This window comes from Emydura macquarii, unplaced genomic scaffold, assembly GCF_026122565.2.
Source record: "Emydura macquarii macquarii isolate MOO-44397 ecotype Brisbane River unplaced genomic scaffold, CSIRO-AGI_Emac_v2 contig_26, whole genome shotgun sequence".
Classification (NCBI taxonomy): Eukaryota; Metazoa; Chordata; order Testudines; family Chelidae; genus Emydura; species Emydura macquarii.
In genome coordinates this window covers 79,304-98,539 of record NW_027130163.1, presented here as the reverse complement: position 1 = coordinate 98,539, position 19,236 = coordinate 79,304, and the positions used below count along the sequence as shown (strand labels likewise).

The following is a 19,236-nucleotide window of genomic DNA, read 5'->3' as shown; positions in this document are numbered from 1 at the left end:
TGGAAGTTTGGACTCCTGGGTTCTCTCCCCAGCTCTGGAATGTGGGGGGGGGCTGTAGACCATGAAATTTCAGCGAGGCTGGGCCTACTGATAAAATTAAGCTACCAAATTAAGAAGCTGCATATTGCAGAGTACGTGACATGGGGGCTGGAGTCCCTTTTGAAAAGGGGTGGTTGTTTCTCATTGCAACACACCCACGCTGTCTTTCTATTCTCACCGTAGGTCTGGTACTTCGTTAAGATAACTATTCATTAATGGCCTCTCTTGTCTGGCCCATGAACTTATCCTCTGGGTGTAACTCATCTCTCTCAAAATACCTCCCGATCAAAGCCCTTGGCGGGATGCCACCCCAGTTTAATCACAACCACCCCATCCCCTCTTTGTGTGAAGGGAGGACCGCTGAAACTAAAGAACACATCTAGGCGGCCAAGTAAAGCACACGGGGCTCCCCCTCTTGTATGGTTTTCGGGGATTCCTGCGTTTACGCCTGTAAATGACCCCAATGCTTTGAAAAAACCACTGGAGTTAAGAAGGTCAAAGAGAAGCAATGGAAAGAAGCGAGGCAGGCAAGCTTCCAGGGTGAAGAATCACTCTTGGGAAGAAAGCGACCAGACCGGCCATCCTGCCCAGCCCTTTTTTGCTCCAGGCTCTCGGCGGGTGGGGGGAAGCTGCTAAGAACCCCCCCCCCCCCCCCCGCCTCAGCCAGGATCATTACTTTTGCAGCTAAAATATACTGGGCTTTCGGGGGGGGGCTCATTTTATATGTCTAGTCATTCAAATCGATGGGGAGTCGGGGCAATTCCCGGGCAGGCTCAGAGCAGATCCCAGGGTGTGAGTGGACGGGGGGGGCTAGTGGTCCCCCCCCCCCAGTGGCCTTTGTCCTGTCCAGGGTGGAAAGCAGGACAGGGGAGCCCGGAGGCCGGCGCGGGGGGGTGAACGCCCCTGCAGCAGTGTCGGTGGGTGGCCAGCCGGGGGGGGGGGGGGGGGCGCACACGGGGGCACCGTCAGAGCCGGAGGGGGGAGAGGAGGGTCTCTCTCCCTTCTTCCAGACAGACAGACAGACCCAAGGAAGGAAGGACGGACCCAGAGACGGATGGGGGGGCGGGGAGACGCCCCGCCCGGCCCCGCCCCTTGTGCCGGGATCCCGCCCCCCCGTCACTGCGGCCCTGGCCCGGCTGCAGCCAGCGCCCGGCCCGGGCGTGGAGGGGGGGGGCGATGGAGGGGCCCGGGGGGGGCCCCAACCCCTTCGTGCACGAGCCGCGGCTGGCGGGGGCGCAGCGAGCCAAGGTGAGGGTCGCTGTGGGGGGAGGGGCCGCTTCCGCTTCCTTCTCCGTTTCCGGGTTTGCATCCGGTTTCCGCCCCTCCCCCCCTTCCCCGCCGCCGGTGCCCCGCGCCCCCCCCCCCCACCTCCCCCCGCGCAGCTCCGCCAGGGCCCGGATCCGTGCCCGGGTCAGTGGCCGTCACACCCCCCCCCCCGCCACCCCTCCCCCCGCAGCTGCGTGCGCCCCATAGCGAGCGCCCTAACCCCCTAGGCCCCCATCGTCCGTCCGTCCGTCCGTGCTGGAGGGGGGGGGACGCGGAGGACCCTGCATTGGGCGTCATCTGTCTTCCTGTCTAGGGTTGGGCGTGTCCTTCCGGGGGGGGGGGGAGGCAAGGGGTTTAGGCGCCGCGGGAGCCTGGGATTGTCCCTCTGGAGCCCAAGGGGTTTAGGCACCGCGGGAGCCTGGGATTGTCCCTCGGGGCAAGGGGTTTAGGCACCGCGGGAGCCTGGGATTGTCCCTCCGGGGCCCAAGGGGTTTAGGCACCGCGGGAGCCTGGGATTGTCCCTCCGGGGCCCAAGGGGTTTAGGCGCCATGGGCGGCCGGGCAACACCTGTCGGGAGTCTCCGGCCCCTCTTCCGGGAGAAGCCCCCCGTGGGCCATCGTCGCGGAGGGTTAGGAGCAAAAGTCCCGGGGGAGTTGGCCGAGCCGGGAACCGTTTGGGTCCCCCCAGAACTTTCCAGGCCCCGGCCTGCCACGGACCCCGGCCCAAAGCCTCCATGAATAACAGTCGCCCTCTGTTTTCTTCCGCCGGTTTGTGGCCCTTGGGAGCAAGACACCTCCCGGAGCATCCCGCGTCCCAGGCCATGTTCTTTCCATTGGCCGTTAGTTGGGAATTCCCTGTGATTAATTAATAGGTTTCATATTGGTGCAATTTGTTCATTTTGTGCAGACGCAATCGCACCACATACTCACCCAGCTACAAAATCTGCCAGTGACACCAAAGATACGACACGCACACAGCAAACAGCACGCCAGGCACAGAATATACCCCAGCACGCAACATGTACCCACAACAACTAAACAAACAGCAAGTACATACCAAATATACACAAACACACACTGACGATTAAACACAACAAAGAGAGAACAACAAAAAGCAGCCGCAAGACACCAAAAAACATGAAATAACTAAACACAGCCACAGAAAACGACACAGGGCACGCAGTACGCACACACAGAGAGGCAGAACAACGTGTGTAGGCAAGGGAGCATAGCGCAGCTCAGAATCACCGTGGCTGTCTTACTGCATGCGGATCTGTGGAACTCCCTGCCACATGATCTCATCTCCGGCCACTGCTGAGGGGGGCCCTTGGCCGCCGTGCTGGGCCTGTCTCACCTCCATGGGTCTCCCCCTGTCTGTCCTGTGGGCAGCTGCCCCCAAACTATACGCACAAAGGGCAAGACATGCTACGTGTTGTGTTGTGGGGAGTCCTCCGGCGGCAATGGGTGTGTGTCCCTGCTGCTCCCCTCTGGAGGGGACAGGCCCTGCAGTGCTGGCCAGATGGGATTCCCTGGGGTCACTGGGGGTAGGGGTGACATCTCTCCCGTTGCTTTGCAGTTCTACCTGCTGGGGGCAACGCTGGCTCCCCTCCGCGTGGCCCTGGCCTGCGTCATCCTCTGCCTCATCTGGCCCTTCGCGCTGCTCCAGGTGCTGGGCCGGTCCGAGGAAGAACTGAAGGAGCCGCTCACGGGGTGGAGAAGGTAAGAGCCAGCTCTGCTGGTGCCCCACACTCCCAACCCGCAGCCCCCCTGCTGTCCCAGCCCCACACCCACCGTCTCCATCTCTCCCATTTCAGCTCTGTCTCCCGCTGCTCCGTCTACTTCCTGAGCCGCCTGCTGTTCTTCCTCCTGGGCTTCCTGCAGATCCGGGTGCGGGGCCGGCAGGCGGCGCGGTTGGAGGCTCCGATCCTGGTGGCCGCCCCCCACTCCACCTTCTTCGACCCCATCATCGTGCTGCCATGTGACTTCCCCACGGTGGTCTCCCGCACGGAGAACCTCCACGTGCCCGTCATCGGCGGTGAGGGACTGGCTCTCCCGTTGAATGGTCTCCGCGTTGGATTGTGCCCATGTGGGGTGTTGGGGTCATCGGCTGGACAGGCCCATGGAGCGGGGTGGCAGATGGACCCTTCCAATGCTTGGTCTGCCCGTTGGATGGTGTTGATGAGGGACCTTGGGGTCATCGGATGGATGGGCCAATGGGGTGGGGTGGGGAGATGGCTTCTCCCATTGCATGGCCTGCCCGTTGGATGGTGCCAGTGGTGGGTGTTGGGGTCATCGGATGGATGGGCCCATGGGGTGGGGTGGGGAGATGGCTTCTCCCATTGCATGGTCTGCCTGTTGGATGGTGCCAGTGGTGGGTGTTGGGGTCATCGGATGGATGGGCCCATGGGGTGGGGTGGGGCGATAGGTCCTTCCATTGCATGGCCTGCCCGTTGGATGGTTCCCCTGGTGCAACCCTTCCAGCAGGGGCATCCCAGTTTGGGGGCGCTGGGGTGCAGGGTCCATGGGCCTCCAGCTACAGGGGAAGGGGACAGGAGGTGGGGCACAGAGCAGGGCCCAGGGACGTCCCATCATCCCCGTTCTGGTAGAATGGCCCCCGACGGGGACAGCGCCCTGAGGGAGGGGCCGTGAAAGGAGGTCGGGGTGGCGAAAGAGGGACATGGGGGAGGCAGCAGGGTGCAGGAGTGGGAGCGGGGAGCGAGGGGAGTTTGGACAAAGCGGCCCCAGGCGAAGGAGCCGTGGCGGTGGGTCCATCCTCTGCCCCACGGCCTGCCCTCCTCACCCGTTTCTCCCCCCTGCCCGCCCCAGCCCTGCTCCGGTTCAACCAAGCCATCCTAGTGTCCCGCCACAACCCCGCCTCCCGCAAGAAGGTGGTGGAGGAAGTGAAGAGACGCGCCACGTCCCAGGGAAAATGGCCACAGGTGAGGCTGCCCCCCGAGCCCCACAATTCCCCTCTGGACCCCGCCTCCGGTATCTGACTCTCCCTTTGCTCTGCTCCAGGTGCTCTTCTTCCCCGAGGGGACCTGCTCTAACAAGAAAGCCTTACTGAAGTTTAAGCCAGGTACGAGGCATGGCCTGGCTTCTCCGGAGGCGGGGCCCCTAGAGCGACCCCCACACTGGGACCCCTTCCCTCTGGGTGTAGAGACTCCTTGCCGGGGGTTGGGGCTGGGATATGTGCCAACGCAGAGCCGCGCGAAACCTCCATGTTTGCAGCACACTTGAGCCGGGTGTGGAAAAAACGGGAGGACGCGTCCCCGTGGAAGATGGTGTAATTCCCCATATAAATAGTGGGAGTAAACCTGGAGTAACCCACCGCATGGATCGAGCGCAGCAGCTCCATTTGAAGCACAGAGTAAACCTGGAGTAACGTGCTGTGTGTATTTAGAGCAGCTGCTTTGATTGAAGCATGCAGCGTATCTGGAGTAAACCTGGAGTAACATGCTGTGTGTACTGATGCCAGTTGCTTTAATTGAAGCTTGCAGTAGATCTGGAGCAAACCTGGAGTGACACGCTGTGTGTATTGAGAGCAACTGCTCTGTTTGAAATCTGGAGTAAATCTGGAGTAACATGCCGTATGGCTCAAGGGCAGCAGCTCTGTTTGAAGCATGGAGTAAACCTGGAGTAACACGCTGTGTGTATTGAGAGCAGTGGCTCTGATTGAAGCACAGAGTAAACTTGGCGTAAACCTGGAGTAACGTGCTGTGTGTATTGAGAGCAGCTGCTTTGATTGAAGCATGCAGCATACCTGGAGTAAAATGCTGTGTGTACTGATGCCAGTTGCTTTAATTGAAGCTTGCAGTAGATCTGGAGCAAACCTGGAGTAACGTGCTGTGTTTATTGAGAGCAACTGCTGTTTGAAATATGGAGTAAATCTGGAGTAACATGTCGTATGGCTCAAGGGCAGCAGCTCTGTTTGAAGCATGGAGTAAACCTGGAGTAACACGCTGTGTATATTGAGAGTAGTGGCTCTGATTGAAGCACAGAGTAAACCTGGCGTAAACCTGGAGTAACATGCTGTGTGTACTGATACCAGTTGTTTTAATTGAAGCTTGCAGTAGACCTGGAGCAAACCTGGAATAACACGTTGTGTGTATTGAGAGCAACTGCTCTGTTTGAAATATGGAGTAAATCTGGAGTAACATGCTGTGCAGCTCAAGGGCAGCAGCTCTGTTTGAAGCATGGAGTAAACCTAGAGTAAACCTGGAGTAACATGCTGTGTGTATTGAGAGTAGCGGCTCCATTTGAAGCATAGAGTAAACCTGGCGTAAACCTGGAGTAACACGCTGTGTGTATTGAGAGCAGTGGCTCTAATTGACACAGAGTAAACCTCGAGTAAACCTGCAGTAACATGCTGTGCATTTTGAGAGCAGCGGCTCTCTTTGAAGCACGGAGTAACCCAGAGCAATCCTCTGTGTAAATGAGGCCAGTCTCAGTGCAATCCTAGAGAACCGATCTATGTAAATTGAAACGTGAACCTCAGTGTAAACGTGGAGCAGCCGTAGGATAAAGGTCAGCTGAGCCCCATTGTGAGCCTAGAGGAAGTGCAGAGTAACTCAGTGTCAATCCAGAGCCAACCTCCAGAAACGGGGCAAAAATCCCCTGTAAAGCTAGAGTCGGTGTAAATCTGGAGTAACTCTCCGGGTAAACACGGTGTAAACGTGGAGTGGCCCGCATGTAAAGCCAGAGCAAACGCCAGTAACCCACGGGGTGATCCCCAGTGGAAATGTGGATAGCTGCTCCGTGTGCCCCGTGCGATGCCCTGCGTGACTCCAGGCGACACTGTAAAACGCACATGCATGCGCACACCCCGTGTCAATCCAGAGTGAAAGTCTTGGTGTAAACAGGCCGCGTCTCTCTCTCTCCCAGGTGCCTTTATCGCCGGGGTTCCCGTCCAGCCTGTCCTCATCCGGTACCCCAACGGCCTGGTGAGTGTCCGGCCGGGGGGGACGGGGACCTGGGCTGGGGGGGAGCGGTCGGGAGTCGCACAACCAACACAACCAGCCCCTCCACTCTGCTCCTCTCTCGGCAGGACACGACCACCTGGGCGTGGCGAGGCCCCGGAGTGTGAGTTAACATGGGGGGGAGGGGCCTGTCTATCTGCTGTGTGTCTGGCTGGCTGTCTCTCTATCCCCTGCTGTAGGGATCTGTCTGTCTGTCTGTCTCTGTCCCCTGCTCTCTGTCTCTCTGTCTGCTGCCCCATGCTGGCTGTCTGGCTGTCTGTCTCTATCCCCTGCTGTCTGTCTGTCTGCTGCCCCCTGCTGTGTGTCTGTCTGTCTGCCCCCTGCTGTAGGGACCTGTCTGTCTGTCTGTCTCTGTCCCCTGCTCTCTGTCTCTCTGTTTGCTGCCCCATGCTGTCTGTCTGGCTGTCTGTCTCTATCCCCTGCTGTCTGTCTGTCTGTCTGCTGCCCCCTGCTGTGTGTCTGTCTCTCTGCCCCCTGCTGTAGGGACCAGTCTGTCTGTCTGTCTGTCTCTGTCCCCTGCTATCTGTCTGCTGCCCCATGCTGGAGGATGTGAGCCTTGCTGTCTGTCTGTCTGTCTGTCTATCTCTGTCCCCTGCTGTGTGTCTGGCTGTCTGTCTGCTGCCCCCTGCTGTCTGGCTGTCTGTCTGTCTCTGTCCCCTGCTCTCTGTCTGTCTGTCTCTGTCCCCTGCTGTGTGTCTGCTGCCCCCTGCTGTGTGTCTGTCTGTCTGTCTCTCTGCCCCCTGCTGTAGGGACCTGTCTGTCTCTGTCCCCTGCTGTCTATCTGTCTGTCTGTCTGTGCCCCCTGCTGTGCATCTGGCTGGCTGGACCGTTGGAGGACTAACTTGGGGGGGTGACGTTTCCCCCCGCACACAGGCTCAAAGTCGTCTGGCTGACAGCCGCGCAGCTCTGCACCACAGTGGAAGTGGAGGTGAGATATGCCCCCCCCCCCCCGGCTCAGCCGTGTCCTCCCCTCCCACCCGCGCCCGGCTCCCTAACCCCCTCGTCTCTTGCAGTTCCTCCCCGTCTACCATCCCAGTGCCGAGGAGAGCGTCAGCCCCACGCTCTACGCAGGCAACGTGCAGCGAGCCATGGCCCGGTGAGGGGCGGTGACCCCCGCTGGGGCGGGGGGACTGGCTGGAAGGGGGGGCACGGGCGGGGACGTCGGCGCGGGATATGGCGGGGCAGAGGGAGGGTATCTGGGGCAGGTGGGGGGAGGGCACCTGGCTGTGTGGGGTGTGGCGGGACGAAGCGGGGGGACATGGGGGTCAGCAGGGGTGTGGGGGAGCCCCTCGGCCTCACTTCTCCCTGCCTGCCTCTCCCCGCAGGGCGCTGGGCGTCCCGGCCACCGAGTGCGAGATCCTGGGGGCCCAGCCGGTGCGGGCGGTCGGGCGCCTGCGAGTGGCGCTGGAGCCCCGGCTCTGGGAGCTGGAGGGGGCGCTGAGGAGGGCCAGGTATGGGGCCGGGCGGGGGGGCGGGGCGGGCCAGGGGGCCACGGGGGCGGGGGAGGACGGACGGGCAGTGGGGGAGGGACAGGCTGTCGTGATGCCCCGGTTCTTTGACCCCTCGCCCCCCCGGTGGGGGTCCCCTCCCCCTTTGCAGGTGGGTTCCAGGGGCCGGCATGGGGCCCCCCCAGACCGGCCGTGGGGCGGGGATGCTGGGGCGCCAGGAACTCGCCCGCTGGCTGGGGCTGCCCCACCCGGAGGCACCCGAGGGGCTCTGCGCCTACTTCCAGCAGGTACCGGGGGGACGGGGGTAATTGCCCCAGGGGGCAGGAAAGGAGTGGGGGCGGTTGGGGAGGAGGGGGATTGCCCCACAGGTGGGTAAGTGCATGCCCCTGGGCGAGGGAGGGGAGATTGCCCCAGGGGGGGGATTTGCCCCGGGGGGCGGGGGCTGCCTGCCCAGCGGTAACCCCTGTCCGTGTGTCTGTCCGTCAGGCCAGCGGGGGCACCGTGGACGCCCGGGTGGTGCGGCTGGCCCTGCAGGTGCTGGAGGGGGGCCACGGCTCCGAGGAACTCACGCGCCTGGCCTTCAAGGTGGGGGGCACGGGGGCTGGGAGGGGAGGCATGGGGGTATCGGGGAGGAGGCTGTGGGGGGTATCTGGGGGCTGTGGGTGGGTATTGGGGGGTATCTGGGAGCCATGGGGGAATATGTGGGGTTGTGGGGAGTATCGGGGGCTGTGGGAGGTGGGGGGTATGGGTGGGTATCTGGGGGCTGTGGGTGTGTATTGGGCACTGTGGAGGATATAGGTGCGCCATGGGTGGGTATCTAGGGGTGGTGAGGGGTGTCTGGGGTTGTGGGGGGGATCTGGGGCCATGGGGGTATCTGGGGCCGCGAAGTGGAGGTGCCTGTCTCCCACTCACCCCAACTCTACCCCTCCTGGCAGCTGTTCTGCAACAGGGGGGCTGAGCTGGGGGCCCCGCGCCTGCCCCAGGAAGGTTTCTGTGCCATCCTACGGCTGCTGCTGGGGACGCCCGAGGCCGACTCAGCCGAGCTGTTCACGGCACTGGGCGGGGCCGAGCCCCCCGGCGGGCTGAGCGTCGGTGAGCACCACGGACAGACGGACTGGGGGGAGGGCGGACGGACGGACGGACAGACGGACAGACACAGAGAGGGACAGTGGTGGGGGCGGCAGATGGACAGGGCTGCGTGTAGATAATTTCCAGCTACGCGTAGACCAGTCCAGGGAGACAGACAGACAAGAGGGCAGGACAGACGGAGGAGTGAGCAGATGGATGGAGGGACAGACAGAGGAGAGGGCAGACAGACAGGCGGACGGAGGAGAGGGCAGACAGACAGGCGGACGGAGGAGAGGGCGGCCGGGTGGGCAGATGGACAGACAGACCCGGCGGCCGTTTCACCCTCTCCTTTGTTCTCTCCCCCCCCCAGGTCAGTTCCAAGATTTCGCCCTGCGCCACCCCGACTACGCCCCGCTCTTCCGCACCTACCTGCGCCCCCCGGCGCCTGCCCCCCACGCCGTCAGCCTCCCCACCGCCAAGAGCAAGGCAGCCTGAACCATGTCCCTCCCCCACCACGTGGCCACCCCCCCACTGGTGCACTCGCTTCCCGCGACACACCCCGCAACTCAGGACTGCAGGACACGGGGCGGAAACAGCCAATTTCGGGGGGGGAATTGCATATTTTTTAAAGATTATTTGGGACTTTATTTTATTTGGGGGGGGTTGCGGGGGGCTGGGTTTCTTTGTAAACAAATGCTATTTTGTATATCAAAGCTCTATATCTCGATGAAAACATTATATATCTATATATACACATGCACCCCAACTTTTAAAGCAGAGGCGGTTTCAAGCGGCGTTCGTCTGAAAAGAGGGTGTCGGGGGTCCCGCGACTGGGCCAGTACCTTTCATATGATGGTTTCAAGGGTTCCCTTCATGCCATGTTGTGAAACCTCAATGGCGGTTTCAAGGGGGCCCCACAGCTGGGCCGGTACCTTTCATATGGTGGTTTCAAGGGTTCCCTTCATGCCATGTTGTGAAACCTCAATGGCGGTTTCAAGGGGGCCCCCTGGAACAATACTGAGGCGTTTCCAAATCCCCTCTAGGGGGTGCTGGCTCCCACCTGACCCCTGGGCGAGGGACTGGCTGGCTCAGGGGCGGGAAGGGGATACAGCCCTGGAGAGCCCCCTCTGTGGGACCCCGCACTCGGCTCTGCCCCAGATGGAGCCAGATCCGAGACATCACGGTTGGGGCCCAACGTTGGTCCAAGTCCCTTTATTCGACTCAGTAAACGACACGATCGCTTTGCCCCTGGCACCGTGTTTCCAAAGGGCGCCGCCCACTCAACAGGAAGCCAATCGGGGTCCTCCGCCTCACCTTCTACGTGCCAGGAGGCGGGGCTTTGAGAGTGGGAAGGAGTCAGCCAATGAGGGTCCACGGTTCCATCCTCAGCGCGCCAAGGGGCAGGGCGGTCTGCCGGCCAATGAGGACTCTCCTTTTCATCCTCAAGGTTCGGGGGGGGAGGGGGAGGAGGATCTGCCAGCCAAGGACTTCTCTTTGTTTCATCCTCAGCGTTCCCAGAGGCGGGACTTGGGGAGGCGGGCAGGCCCAGCGATTGGCTGAAGAAGGAATTTAAGGGCCTCCACAAATATCCCCAGTGGGAACCTTCTGGCCAATTGCAGTCAACCCTCATCCTGACCACACGCTCTCATTGGCTGCGTAGGCGCTTGCTCCTCCTGGTGGCCATCTTGTCGCTCCGCCTCTTGTGGCTGCGCCGGATGCCGGGGTCCGTAGGATGAGACCCATCGAGCCCCTCGCCTGGGCCTGGGCGTGTGGAGCATCTCCTCGTGGCGTCCCATCTCGTGGGCCCCCAAGTTGGAGAAGGGGCTCGGCCGTGAGGCCCCCCTTGGTCCCAGGGGACAGTGCCAACGGGCCCCTCGGGACTGGACAGACGGAGCTTCGAGGCCAGCAGGGAGGAAAAAACGGACAGTTCTTCATCATCTTCATCGTCACCACATTTCCCAGCATCCTTCATGTCCTCCGGGATGTGGGTGATAGCAACCATCTTGGAAGGGCCATCGCCCATGGCTGGACTGGCCTCTCCCGCCTCGTTCCCATCGCCCCATGACGTGGTCGCGTTACCCCGGTTCCCGGTGGTTCCTGGATCTCCGGGTCCGGCCGGGGTGCCGCCATCTTGGAGGCGAGGCCGTGGTGACCCTTTCACCATCACCCATTTCCTTTCTGGCTCTGCTCTGTGACCGGACATGGCCTCCGATGCCGCCTGGGCCTCACTTGGCCCCTTTGGGTCAGGACGTGGGCCGTGAACATCAGACACTGGCGGCCATTCACCCTTCCCTCGTCCGTCAGCGCCCAGACAGTGAGTGGAGAGGCCTAAGGGCCGCCCGTTGGCCCTTCTGAGTAGTAACACTGGAGGGTGGGCGGCGCCTACCCTAGGCTCCAGTTTGGTTGATTGACCCGCTTGGCTGCCATCTTGTTCTCCCGGCCTGGTGGGGGTTGCCACTGGGCTTCCTTCGCCTTTCAGGTTGTTCCCACTCGACTTCATTCTCCCAGGTTGGAGGTCGCGCTCTCCCGGGGCAGTTTCCATCCAATCAGCCTCTATCTGGTTTTGACCTCTGACCTTCTCTTCTTGGCAGCCATCTTCTTTTCCATGGCCATTGAGAATGGACTCGAGAGCTCTTTGCTCCACCGGGTTGTCCTTGGGTGACCTCACGATCTTGGCTTGGCCTGGACCCCTTGGGACGTCTCCCAATGCTTCCCAACTGGCCTGGGGTTGGCCTTTGACCGTCTCGCCTTGGCAGCCATCTTGTTTTCCTTGCCCATTGAGAGTTGACTCGAAAGGTCTTTGCTCCACCGGGTTGTCCCTGGGTGACCTGCACCCACTGGGAGGTGACTCAAGATTTGCTGGTCCTACCAAATTGTCTCCTTGTGAGCTCAAGCCCCAGGCCCGGCCGCCAGGTTGCTCTTTGACCGCTGATTCTCCCCTTTGGCCTCCATCTTGGCCCTGCCCCGGAGGCTGCTGGGATGCCCTTTCGACTCGGTTCCTCAGCGAGGTGACCAGTCTCCCTTGGCCGCCACGTTGGCGAGGAGACGGACCTCTTGGAGCGGCTGCGTCCTCGAGGGCCACAGCCCCCGGCTGCCGTTGGCGTGACTGGGACGGCCCCTCCAGAGGCTCCACCCCCAGAGCCCTGCCCTTGGCCCCGGCCTGCCTGGGGGGCGAGGCTCCGCTCACAGCCTGGCAGCGGCCGGCTAATCCCTTTTGGCCGCCGCCTTCGTCCTCTTCATCAGACTGGGAGGGGGTGGAGTCCGACTGGGGGGCGGGGCACGCTGGGGGGCTGAGCTCCTCCTCTGACAGGGCGAGGAGCCGTTTCTCGACCAGCTGTGGGGAGAGAGGAAAGGGGGAGGGGTCAGTGTGTGGGGGGGGGTCTGAGTGAAGGGGGCGGGGAGGGCGCTGCTCCCCCTTGGCTCCAGCTCCCCCCTGGCTCCAGCTCCCCCTGGTGGCCGCGCGGGGAGGCACCTGGCTCGGGGTGAGTCCCAGCTCTCCCTCCAGCTCCTCGCTGAGGTCCAGGAGGTCGCGGCGCTTCTCCGGGGACAGCAGCTGGGCCAGGAACTGGGGATGGATCACGGCTTCCACCTGCGGGGGGGGGAGGTGAGAGCGAGGCCCTGCCGGATGCCTGGGTCCCCTCCCCTCTCTTGCTCTCTACCCGCTGGGGCGGGGAGCTGCGGGGCCCTGCCTGGTTGTCCCGGATGCCTGGGTCCCCTTCCTATCCCCATCGCTACCTGCAGGGATGGGAGCGATGGAACCGCTTGGGGGGCGAGTGTCTGGCAGCGCCGTCCTGCACGCCTGGGTCCCATCCCCTGTCCTGGTGTGTCCCCTGGAGGGCTGGCCCCTCGGGGGAGAGCATCTGGCACTGCCGTCCTGGACGCCTGGGTCCCAGCCGCTGCCCCCCTCCCGGGTGCTGAGTGCCCCACGGGCGGGATGTGGCGCCCCCTGGTGGAGATCCTCACCTTACAGACAAAGCTCTCGTCCTCGCAAAGCCGCTCGAGGTACCGCAGCAGCCCGGGGTCTGGGAGCGCTCCCTGTGCCTGGCTCTGGTGCTCGCCGCGCCCCCCGGCCTCCTCCTCCGAGCCGGGCCGCAGCCCCTCCATGATCTCGGCGTACTGCCGCACGGCCTCCGGCGGGATCTCTCGCGGCTCCCCTGGGGCTGGCGGGCCAGGCGGGCCAGGCGGGCGGCACTGTCGCCGGCGGGGCTGGCGCCCCTTGGAAGCCGCCTTCTTGGGGATGTACACTGCCAGCGAAAGGGAAAAACGACATGCAGGACACCCCACCCCAACACCCTGTGCCCCCGGGGGAATTCCCACCCAGCACCCAGAGTCCTGGGGCACCTCCTGGTGGTGGGATATAGCTTCACTGGGGACCCCCACCCAGCCACAAAAACATGCAATGGCACCAGGCTAGCAGAGAAAAAGAAGGGTGCAAAGGTGCTGGGTAAGTGCAAAAGAAAAAAAAAACCTTGTGCAAAAGTTCTGGATGCCTGTAAAGTTTGTGAGAACGTGCAAAAAAGGTGCAAAAGTGCCAGGCATGAGTAAAAAGAAATGCAAAGGTTCTAGCTAGGTGCAAAAAAAAAAAAAATGCAAAAGCTCTGGGCGTGTGCAAAAACGTGGAAAGATTCTGGGTATTGCAAAAGGGCTGGGAGTGTGCAAAGGATCTAGTTATGTACAAAAACTGTCCAAAAGTGGTGGGTGGGTGCAAAAAAAAAAAAATGCAAAGGTTCTAGGTATTGTAAAACCATGCAACAGTGCTAGGAGTGTGCCAAGGGTCTAATTACAGGCAAAAACTGTGCAAAAGTGCTGGATGTGTGGAAAAATATAGCAAAAGTTCTAGGTAGGTGCAAAGAAAACCATGCAAAAGCTCGGGGTATGTGCAAAAAAATGCAAAGGTTCTGGGTATTGCAAAACCGTGCAAAAGTGCTGGGAGTGTGCAAAAAAAAGATGAGGTTCTAGGTATGTGCAAAAATCGTGTAAAAGGGCTGGGCCGGTGCCAAAAAGAAACTCAACCCAGGCTAAGTTGTTGGTGCCTGCAAAAAAACCGTGCGCAGGTGCCATGTGAGTGCAAGCGTTCTAGGTAGGTGCAAAACCCAAATCGTGTAAAGGTCCTGGGTGCGTGCGAAAACCGTGCAAAAGCGAAAGGCTCGTGCAAAAAGAAAAAATCCAGGGGGGCAAACGCAGCAGCCAGAACGCTTCTATCTCCTTGTCCCCTGTGAGTCCTGGCTTTGCCCCTTGGCCGGTGGGAAGTGGGGACTTTCCCGGCCCCCCAGGGTATTGGGGGGGGTACCTTGCTGCTGGCCGACGTCAGGGGCCGGGGGGCCCGGGGGCTTGGGGGGCTCCACGGCTGGCAGCTGGAACCGGGAGCTGCTCAAGAGCTTCATTTTCTGGATCTGCAGCTCCTCTTCGGCCTCAAACTCCATGAACCTGAGGGAGAGGAGGATGGTGGGGCTCCGAGCGGGTGGGGCAACCCCCCCCCCCCCGGGAATCCCCAGGGCAGTGCTGGGGGGAGAGGGATCCTCAGGGCCACGACACCGACACTCACTTCTCGGCCATCTCGTAGAAGATCATGCGCTCGAAGTTGCTGCTGCGTTCCCACTCCTGCACGGCGCGCGGGACCCCCTCCTCCGGCGCCAGCGCGGGGCGCAGCCGGCTCAGCGACCGCAGCACGGGGCTGCACGGGGAGGAGAGGCCGGGTCAGCGCCGCAGGGACCCCTCGCTCCCGACCCACAGCCCTGGGCTCCCCCCGGCCCTGCCGGTGCCCCTCTCTCCTGACCCGCAGCCCCTGGGCACCTCCCCCGGCCCCACGGGGGCCCCCACACTCCTGACCCACATGAAGAAGCAGGCCAGTGCCTCGGCGTCGGGCGTGCCTGGGAAGTGACGCCGGGCCAGGGCTTTGTAACGCTGCCAGCGCCGGTAGTTTTCGTAGACGCCCTTGGAGGTGCAGGAGGCGGCGGGGTCGCTGGGGGGTGGCGGTGCCTGGACCGGTGCGGGGGGTTCCCTGGACCCCGGCTGCTCCCCGGCTTTGCTCAGCAGGACGGTCCGGATCCCTGCGGCCAGCTGGAGCCGCAGGGGAGGCCCCCCGTCCCGCCGCGGGGGGGCCCATCCCGCCGGCGCCCCCGCCAGGATGATGGCCTGTGCCCGGCCCGGCTCCTGAGCCCCCTCGGACGTCAGCTTGATGATCAGCTTGCCCCCGGGGACGTCGGGCGAGCCCAGCAGCAGGGCGGTGCCCGGGAAGGCGGGCAGCAGGAGCGGCGGGGGGCCCTGGCGGGGCTGGGAGCTCATGGCGGGTAGGGGGCGGGAAAATGGGGGGAGAGCAAGGGATGCTGGGAAACTTGCCCCCCTGATCTGACCCCTCCCACCCCCGCCAGCGTGCGGGTCAAATCAAAACAAATCCGGAACCCGGAGACGGCGGCGGTTCCGGTTCCGACCTCGGGGGGGGGGCATCCTGTTTTCCGGGGTTTATTTTGATTTTCAGCCATCTGGGTTGTAAAGGTTTTTTAAACAAAACCATCTTTTTTCCCTCCTGCCCTGGAAGACTGAGAGCCATTACCTCACCAATTACATCTTTGTCGTCTTATCTCAGCAGACGCAAAGCTGCATTCACTCCTCTTTTATAGTTATTTAAAATTATTCCTTTTTTATTTTATTACACGGCTACATTATTTTATAATTGCTAACATAATCAAATAAAACCCTTACACCTACGTCAATTTGATTAATACCAATTGTACTAAAAAGGAAATAAAAGAAATCGTATTTATCCTCTCCTTGCCCCATGATTTACACATCAACCACATTTCTGGTTCGCATTGGGCACTTTCCTTCACTTGTAAATTATCACACTCAGATTTCAGGATTCATTCATTCATAGATGTTTACAAGCAGGGCCCCAATGTGTCATAAATGTGAAATCACAAGATGTTTAGGCAGGATGTTCCCACTCATGTGTTCAAGTCGTCACTTATCATAGTGGAGCCTGGGGTGGTGTGAACAAACAATCAAAGTGTCCGGAACATCCCTATCTACAACGCCTAGTTTTGTTCTCTTTCCCAGTGTGAGGTTTTAACCCGTAAACTCCAAATACGTGTCCATGGTCCGGGCCTGCTTTGGTTCAGGCCTACATCACAGTGCTGCTCCTCAATCCAGACCTGCAGCCCCTTGATTAGGGGTGAATCTCAGAGCAGCCGGGGGGTGGCACCCCAAAACTGTGCCCGGCTTCCCCGAGGAAAGGAGCCACGTGGCCGCGGCTTTCACTTGAGCCGGGGCAGGGCGGGACTCTTGGATCGTCTGCATGAGGGGCGCAAGGGCACACTGGGGCCCGGCAGATTTCACAGAGCCAGATCCCGACACTTGTGTGAGGAGCTGATTTTTTTCCCCTGCCGGGGCTGGTCACTGAAAAATGGAGGCATGCGAAAGCTGGGCCAGGGGGGGTCCACGGGAAAGGCTGGCACGCAAAGGACGTCCAGGCGGGAGGATGTTAAACCCCACGGGAAACTGCTGAATTTAAGTGGGGAGGGACTAGCCAAGGGCAGGACAGTCCCGAGATGCCGCGCCGCACGAGGCAGTGATGGAGACGAGATGATCCACGGGGCCGGTGCAGGGTCGGATGAAAACTCGGGCCAGGTGTCGGCAGGGCGGGGGGGCCCCCAACTGTGGAGCTGGTGAGCGGACGTGAGCACGGTGGGCCGCTTCTGGCGAAGCTTCGCCTCACCGCCCGCCCCGGTGACCACAGTGGGTTTGCCAGTCCTTTTGGTGTTTCCGTGGTGCTTCGCTGATCCCGTGGTTGTGGGCCTTAGAGCCAGAGCCCGGAGCCCAGCCACGGTTGCATCAGGGCCAAATCCAAGAGCTGAAATCACCTTCTAGAGATTCCCGTTTGTGCCTCCCGGGTTCCCCGTTAGCTCTTTGGCTCCCTGTCGCACCAGGAGCCCGCGTTCAGCTGATTGTCCACCTCGAGCCCTGAATCCTTTGCAGAGTCACGGCTTCCCCGGATGGAGTCACCCCGCCCCGGGTGGTTCGTGTCGCCACAACACTTTGGTCCTAGATGGGTCCGTTGGCATGGACCCCGTACGAAAACGCGTCATCAGCGCCCTGCCTTTGTTATTTACCTCTCCCCACATCGGCGCGTCAGCTGCAAATGGGCTCAGGGATAATTTTGTGGGTTTTTTCACCCATGGAGAGATGAAATAGCGGTGGGGGAAGAGCAGATCCCCGCGGGACCCCCATGGAAACAGGTGCTGTGTGACCAGTCCCCTAATTCAACCAAGATTAGGGAGTGACAACTCTCCCCTTGCATTGGGACAGGGGAGAGACTACAACTCCAGGAATTAATTAGGTGTCACAGACTACAACCCCCAGGGAGCATTGGGTGCTACCAAACTACATGTCCCAGGGTGCTGTGGGGAGCTGAGCGACTCCAATTCCTAGGGTGCAGTGGGGCAGTTGAGAGGCCGCAGATTTTGCAAGGGGAGCTGGGGCTGGACGAGCTGTATGGGCAACCTGGAAGCCCAGAGAGGACCTATGCCAAAGTGCACTGGGGCACAGAGTGTTGGGGTACCAGCCGGCCAAGAAACTACAACACCCATAATGAATCGGGCTAGCCAAACAAATACCGCTCTATGAAGTTTTGGGGGCAGAAAGAGAATGGCTCCCAGAGTGCATTGGGGCTGGACTGCACTGCAACTCCCAGAGAGCACTGGGGTAGAGACCCTCCCTGCATCCTTCCTAGGTCATTGGGGCTGGAGTGCACTACAACTCCCAGAATGCACTGGGGCTGCACTGCACTACAATTCCCAGAGTGCACTGGGGCTGAAGCGCACTACAACTCCCAGAGTGCACTGGTGTAGTGTCCCTGTGTCCCTCTTAGGTCATGCTGGAGTGCACTACAACACCCAGAGTTCACTGGGGCTGGAGAGTACTACAACTCCCAGAGTGCACTGGGGTGGTGTCCCTGCGTCGCTCAGGTCGTGCAGGAGCGCACTACAACTCCCGGCGTGCCTTGCGAGGAGCTGCACTACAGCTCCCAGCGTGCCCTGGGGCTGACCTCCCTCCCCCACTCGCCGGGGCTCCTCGCTCGCAGCGGCGGCAGGCGCGTGGCCCGGTGCAGCAGCAGCAGCAGCAGCATGTTCCTGCAGTTCTACCTGAACGCGGAGGGGGAGCGGGTTTACACCCTCAAGGTGAGTCCCCCCCCCCCTCCCGCGTGCAATCCGGATTGCAGAGCTGGGCGTCCCCCTCCCCCGGCCAGCTCCGGGGCCCCAGAGCGACTCTCAGCCGGAGTGCAGCGTGCATCGTGCAGCAGCCCGGGCTGTGGGTCGGGAGTGGGGGAGCCAAGGGCTGGGCCATCAGGGGGCTGTGGGTCAGGAGTGTGGGGCATTGGCAGGGTGGGGGGAGCCCAGGGCTGGCTAGTGGGGGGCTGTGGCTTGGGAGTGTGGGGCACTGGCAGAGCTGGGGGTGGGGGGAGCCCAGGGTAGGGCCGGGCCATGGGGGGGCTGTGGGTCAGGAGTGTGGGGCACTGGCAGGGCTGGGGGTGGGGGGAGCCCAGGGCTGGGCTAGTGGGGGGCTGTGGGTTGGGAGTGTGGGGCATTGGCAGGGCTGGGGGTGAAGGGAGCCCGGGGCCGTGGGCCGACAGTGTGGGGCCGCGGCGGGTTGGGCCTGGGTCCCTCTAACCCGTCTCCTCTTTTCCCCCCGGCAGAAGACGGACCCCGGGGGCCAGCCGACCTGCTCCGCGCACCCCGCCCGCTTCTCACCGGACGACAAGTATTCCCGCCACCGCCTCGCCATCAAGAAGCGCTTCGGGATCCTCATGACCCAGCGCCCGCGGGCCGTCCTGTGAGCCCAGAGCTGCGGCTCGGCCCGCTGGGGGCGCTCCCCTCCCCGCAGCTGGCCTGGGGGCTCCCGCCCACTGTCCCCCATCCTGGCGGGGGCGAAGATCCACCTGGCGCCGACCCCAAATAAACCTTCTCCGCCCCACGGTGTCTGGCCTTGATCCTTCGGGGCTGGGGAAACGCCCCCAAATGGCAGCAAACCTGCCTGCCTGGTGGTGCCACCGGCCGGCCGCTGTCACGGGGCGGGGGGCGTCTGGGCTGCCGTGCAGCGGGGCCCTTCTCCGGCCAAGGGCTGCTCCCGGGCGAGCGGGGATTCGGGACGGTCGCCGATCTCAGCCTGGAGGAGTGGAGAGAGCCAGGCGGCCCAGAGTTAGGGGTTATGGGGCTGGGCTGTGGGGCAGCACAGTGGGGCGGATGTGGGGGGAATGTGGCAGACAGGGGGGTGATGGGAACAGCCTCTGGGACCTGGGTGCTTTAAGGCGGAGAGGGTTAATCCCAGGCACCCCTTGGGGGGCTGGCAGCGGGTTGGATGGCATGGAGCAGAGGGGCCTTGGTTAGTGCTGGGGTGGGAGGCGGAGGAGAAAGGGGGCAGCAGCCTGGCCCCAGAGCTTGG

General features: G+C 61.9%; 3 protein-coding genes across 4 annotated transcripts; 2 read left to right on the top strand and 1 right to left on the bottom strand.

Moving 5' to 3' along the window:
* The first annotated feature begins 1,147 nt into the window (after positions 1–1,147).
* LPCAT4 (lysophosphatidylcholine acyltransferase 4) lies at positions 1,148–9,556 on the top strand. 2 transcript variants are annotated; one of them, XM_067564799.1, is made up of 14 exons: positions 1,148–1,287; positions 2,881–3,023; positions 3,119–3,339; positions 4,131–4,243; positions 4,323–4,383; positions 6,189–6,247; positions 6,352–6,386; positions 7,157–7,211; positions 7,297–7,379; positions 7,609–7,734; positions 7,883–8,018; positions 8,218–8,316; positions 8,667–8,823; positions 9,170–9,442. In XM_067564799.1, the coding sequence occupies exons 1-14, from the start codon at positions 1,216–1,218 to the stop codon at positions 9,292–9,294; spliced, it is 1,485 nt and encodes a 494-aa protein (XP_067420900.1). In that variant the 5' UTR covers positions 1,148–1,215; the 3' UTR covers positions 9,295–9,442. The 2 variants fall into 2 exon arrangements, with proteins under 2 accessions (XP_067420900.1, XP_067420821.1); XM_067564720.1 differs by lacking the exon at positions 8,667–8,823 and having other exon boundaries at positions 9,170–9,556.
* An 888-nt stretch (positions 9,557–10,444) lies between these two features.
* On the bottom strand, positions 10,445–16,130 carry NUTM1 (NUT midline carcinoma family member 1; the record flags this gene model as incomplete). The annotated part of the gene is made up of 9 exons (XM_067563496.1): positions 10,445–11,035; positions 11,463–11,542; positions 12,022–12,133; positions 12,272–12,388; positions 12,763–13,043; positions 14,090–14,226; positions 14,345–14,473; positions 14,633–15,079; positions 16,057–16,130. Coding segments are annotated over 9 exons (1,968 nt in total), but the record flags the coding sequence as incomplete, so codon positions are not given.
* A 1,688-nt stretch (positions 16,131–17,818) lies between these two features.
* NOP10 (NOP10 ribonucleoprotein) lies at positions 17,819–18,771 on the top strand. Its single transcript, XM_067564633.1, has 2 exons — positions 17,819–17,975; positions 18,491–18,771. Exons 1-2 carry the CDS (start codon positions 17,922–17,924, stop codon positions 18,629–18,631), a joined length of 195 nt encoding a protein of 64 aa, XP_067420734.1. The 5' UTR covers positions 17,819–17,921; the 3' UTR covers positions 18,632–18,771.
* The last annotated feature ends 465 nt before the right edge of the window (positions 18,772–19,236 follow it).

What these genes read in the sequence shown, in the direction of transcription:
- LPCAT4 (XM_067564720.1), top strand. Translation starts at nt 1,216, where the DNA reads ATGGAGGGGCCCGGGGGGGGCCCCAACCCCTTCGTGCACGAGCCGCGG. An exon ending in CCACGTGCCCGTCATCGGCG is followed by an intron (nt 3,340 to 4,130) that starts GTGAGGGACTGG and finishes TGCCCGCCCCAG; the next exon opens with CCCTGCTCCGGTTCAACCAA. An exon ending in GGGGCGCTGAGGAGGGCCAG is followed by an intron (nt 7,735 to 7,882) that starts GTATGGGGCCGG and finishes CCCCCTTTGCAG; the next exon opens with GTGGGTTCCAGGGGCCGGCA.
- NOP10 (XM_067564633.1), top strand. Translation starts at nt 17,922, where the DNA reads ATGTTCCTGCAGTTCTACCTGAACGCGGAGGGGGAGCGGGTTTACACC. An exon ending in AGCGGGTTTACACCCTCAAG is followed by an intron (nt 17,976 to 18,490) that starts GTGAGTCCCCCC and finishes TCCCCCCGGCAG; the next exon opens with AAGACGGACCCCGGGGGCCA.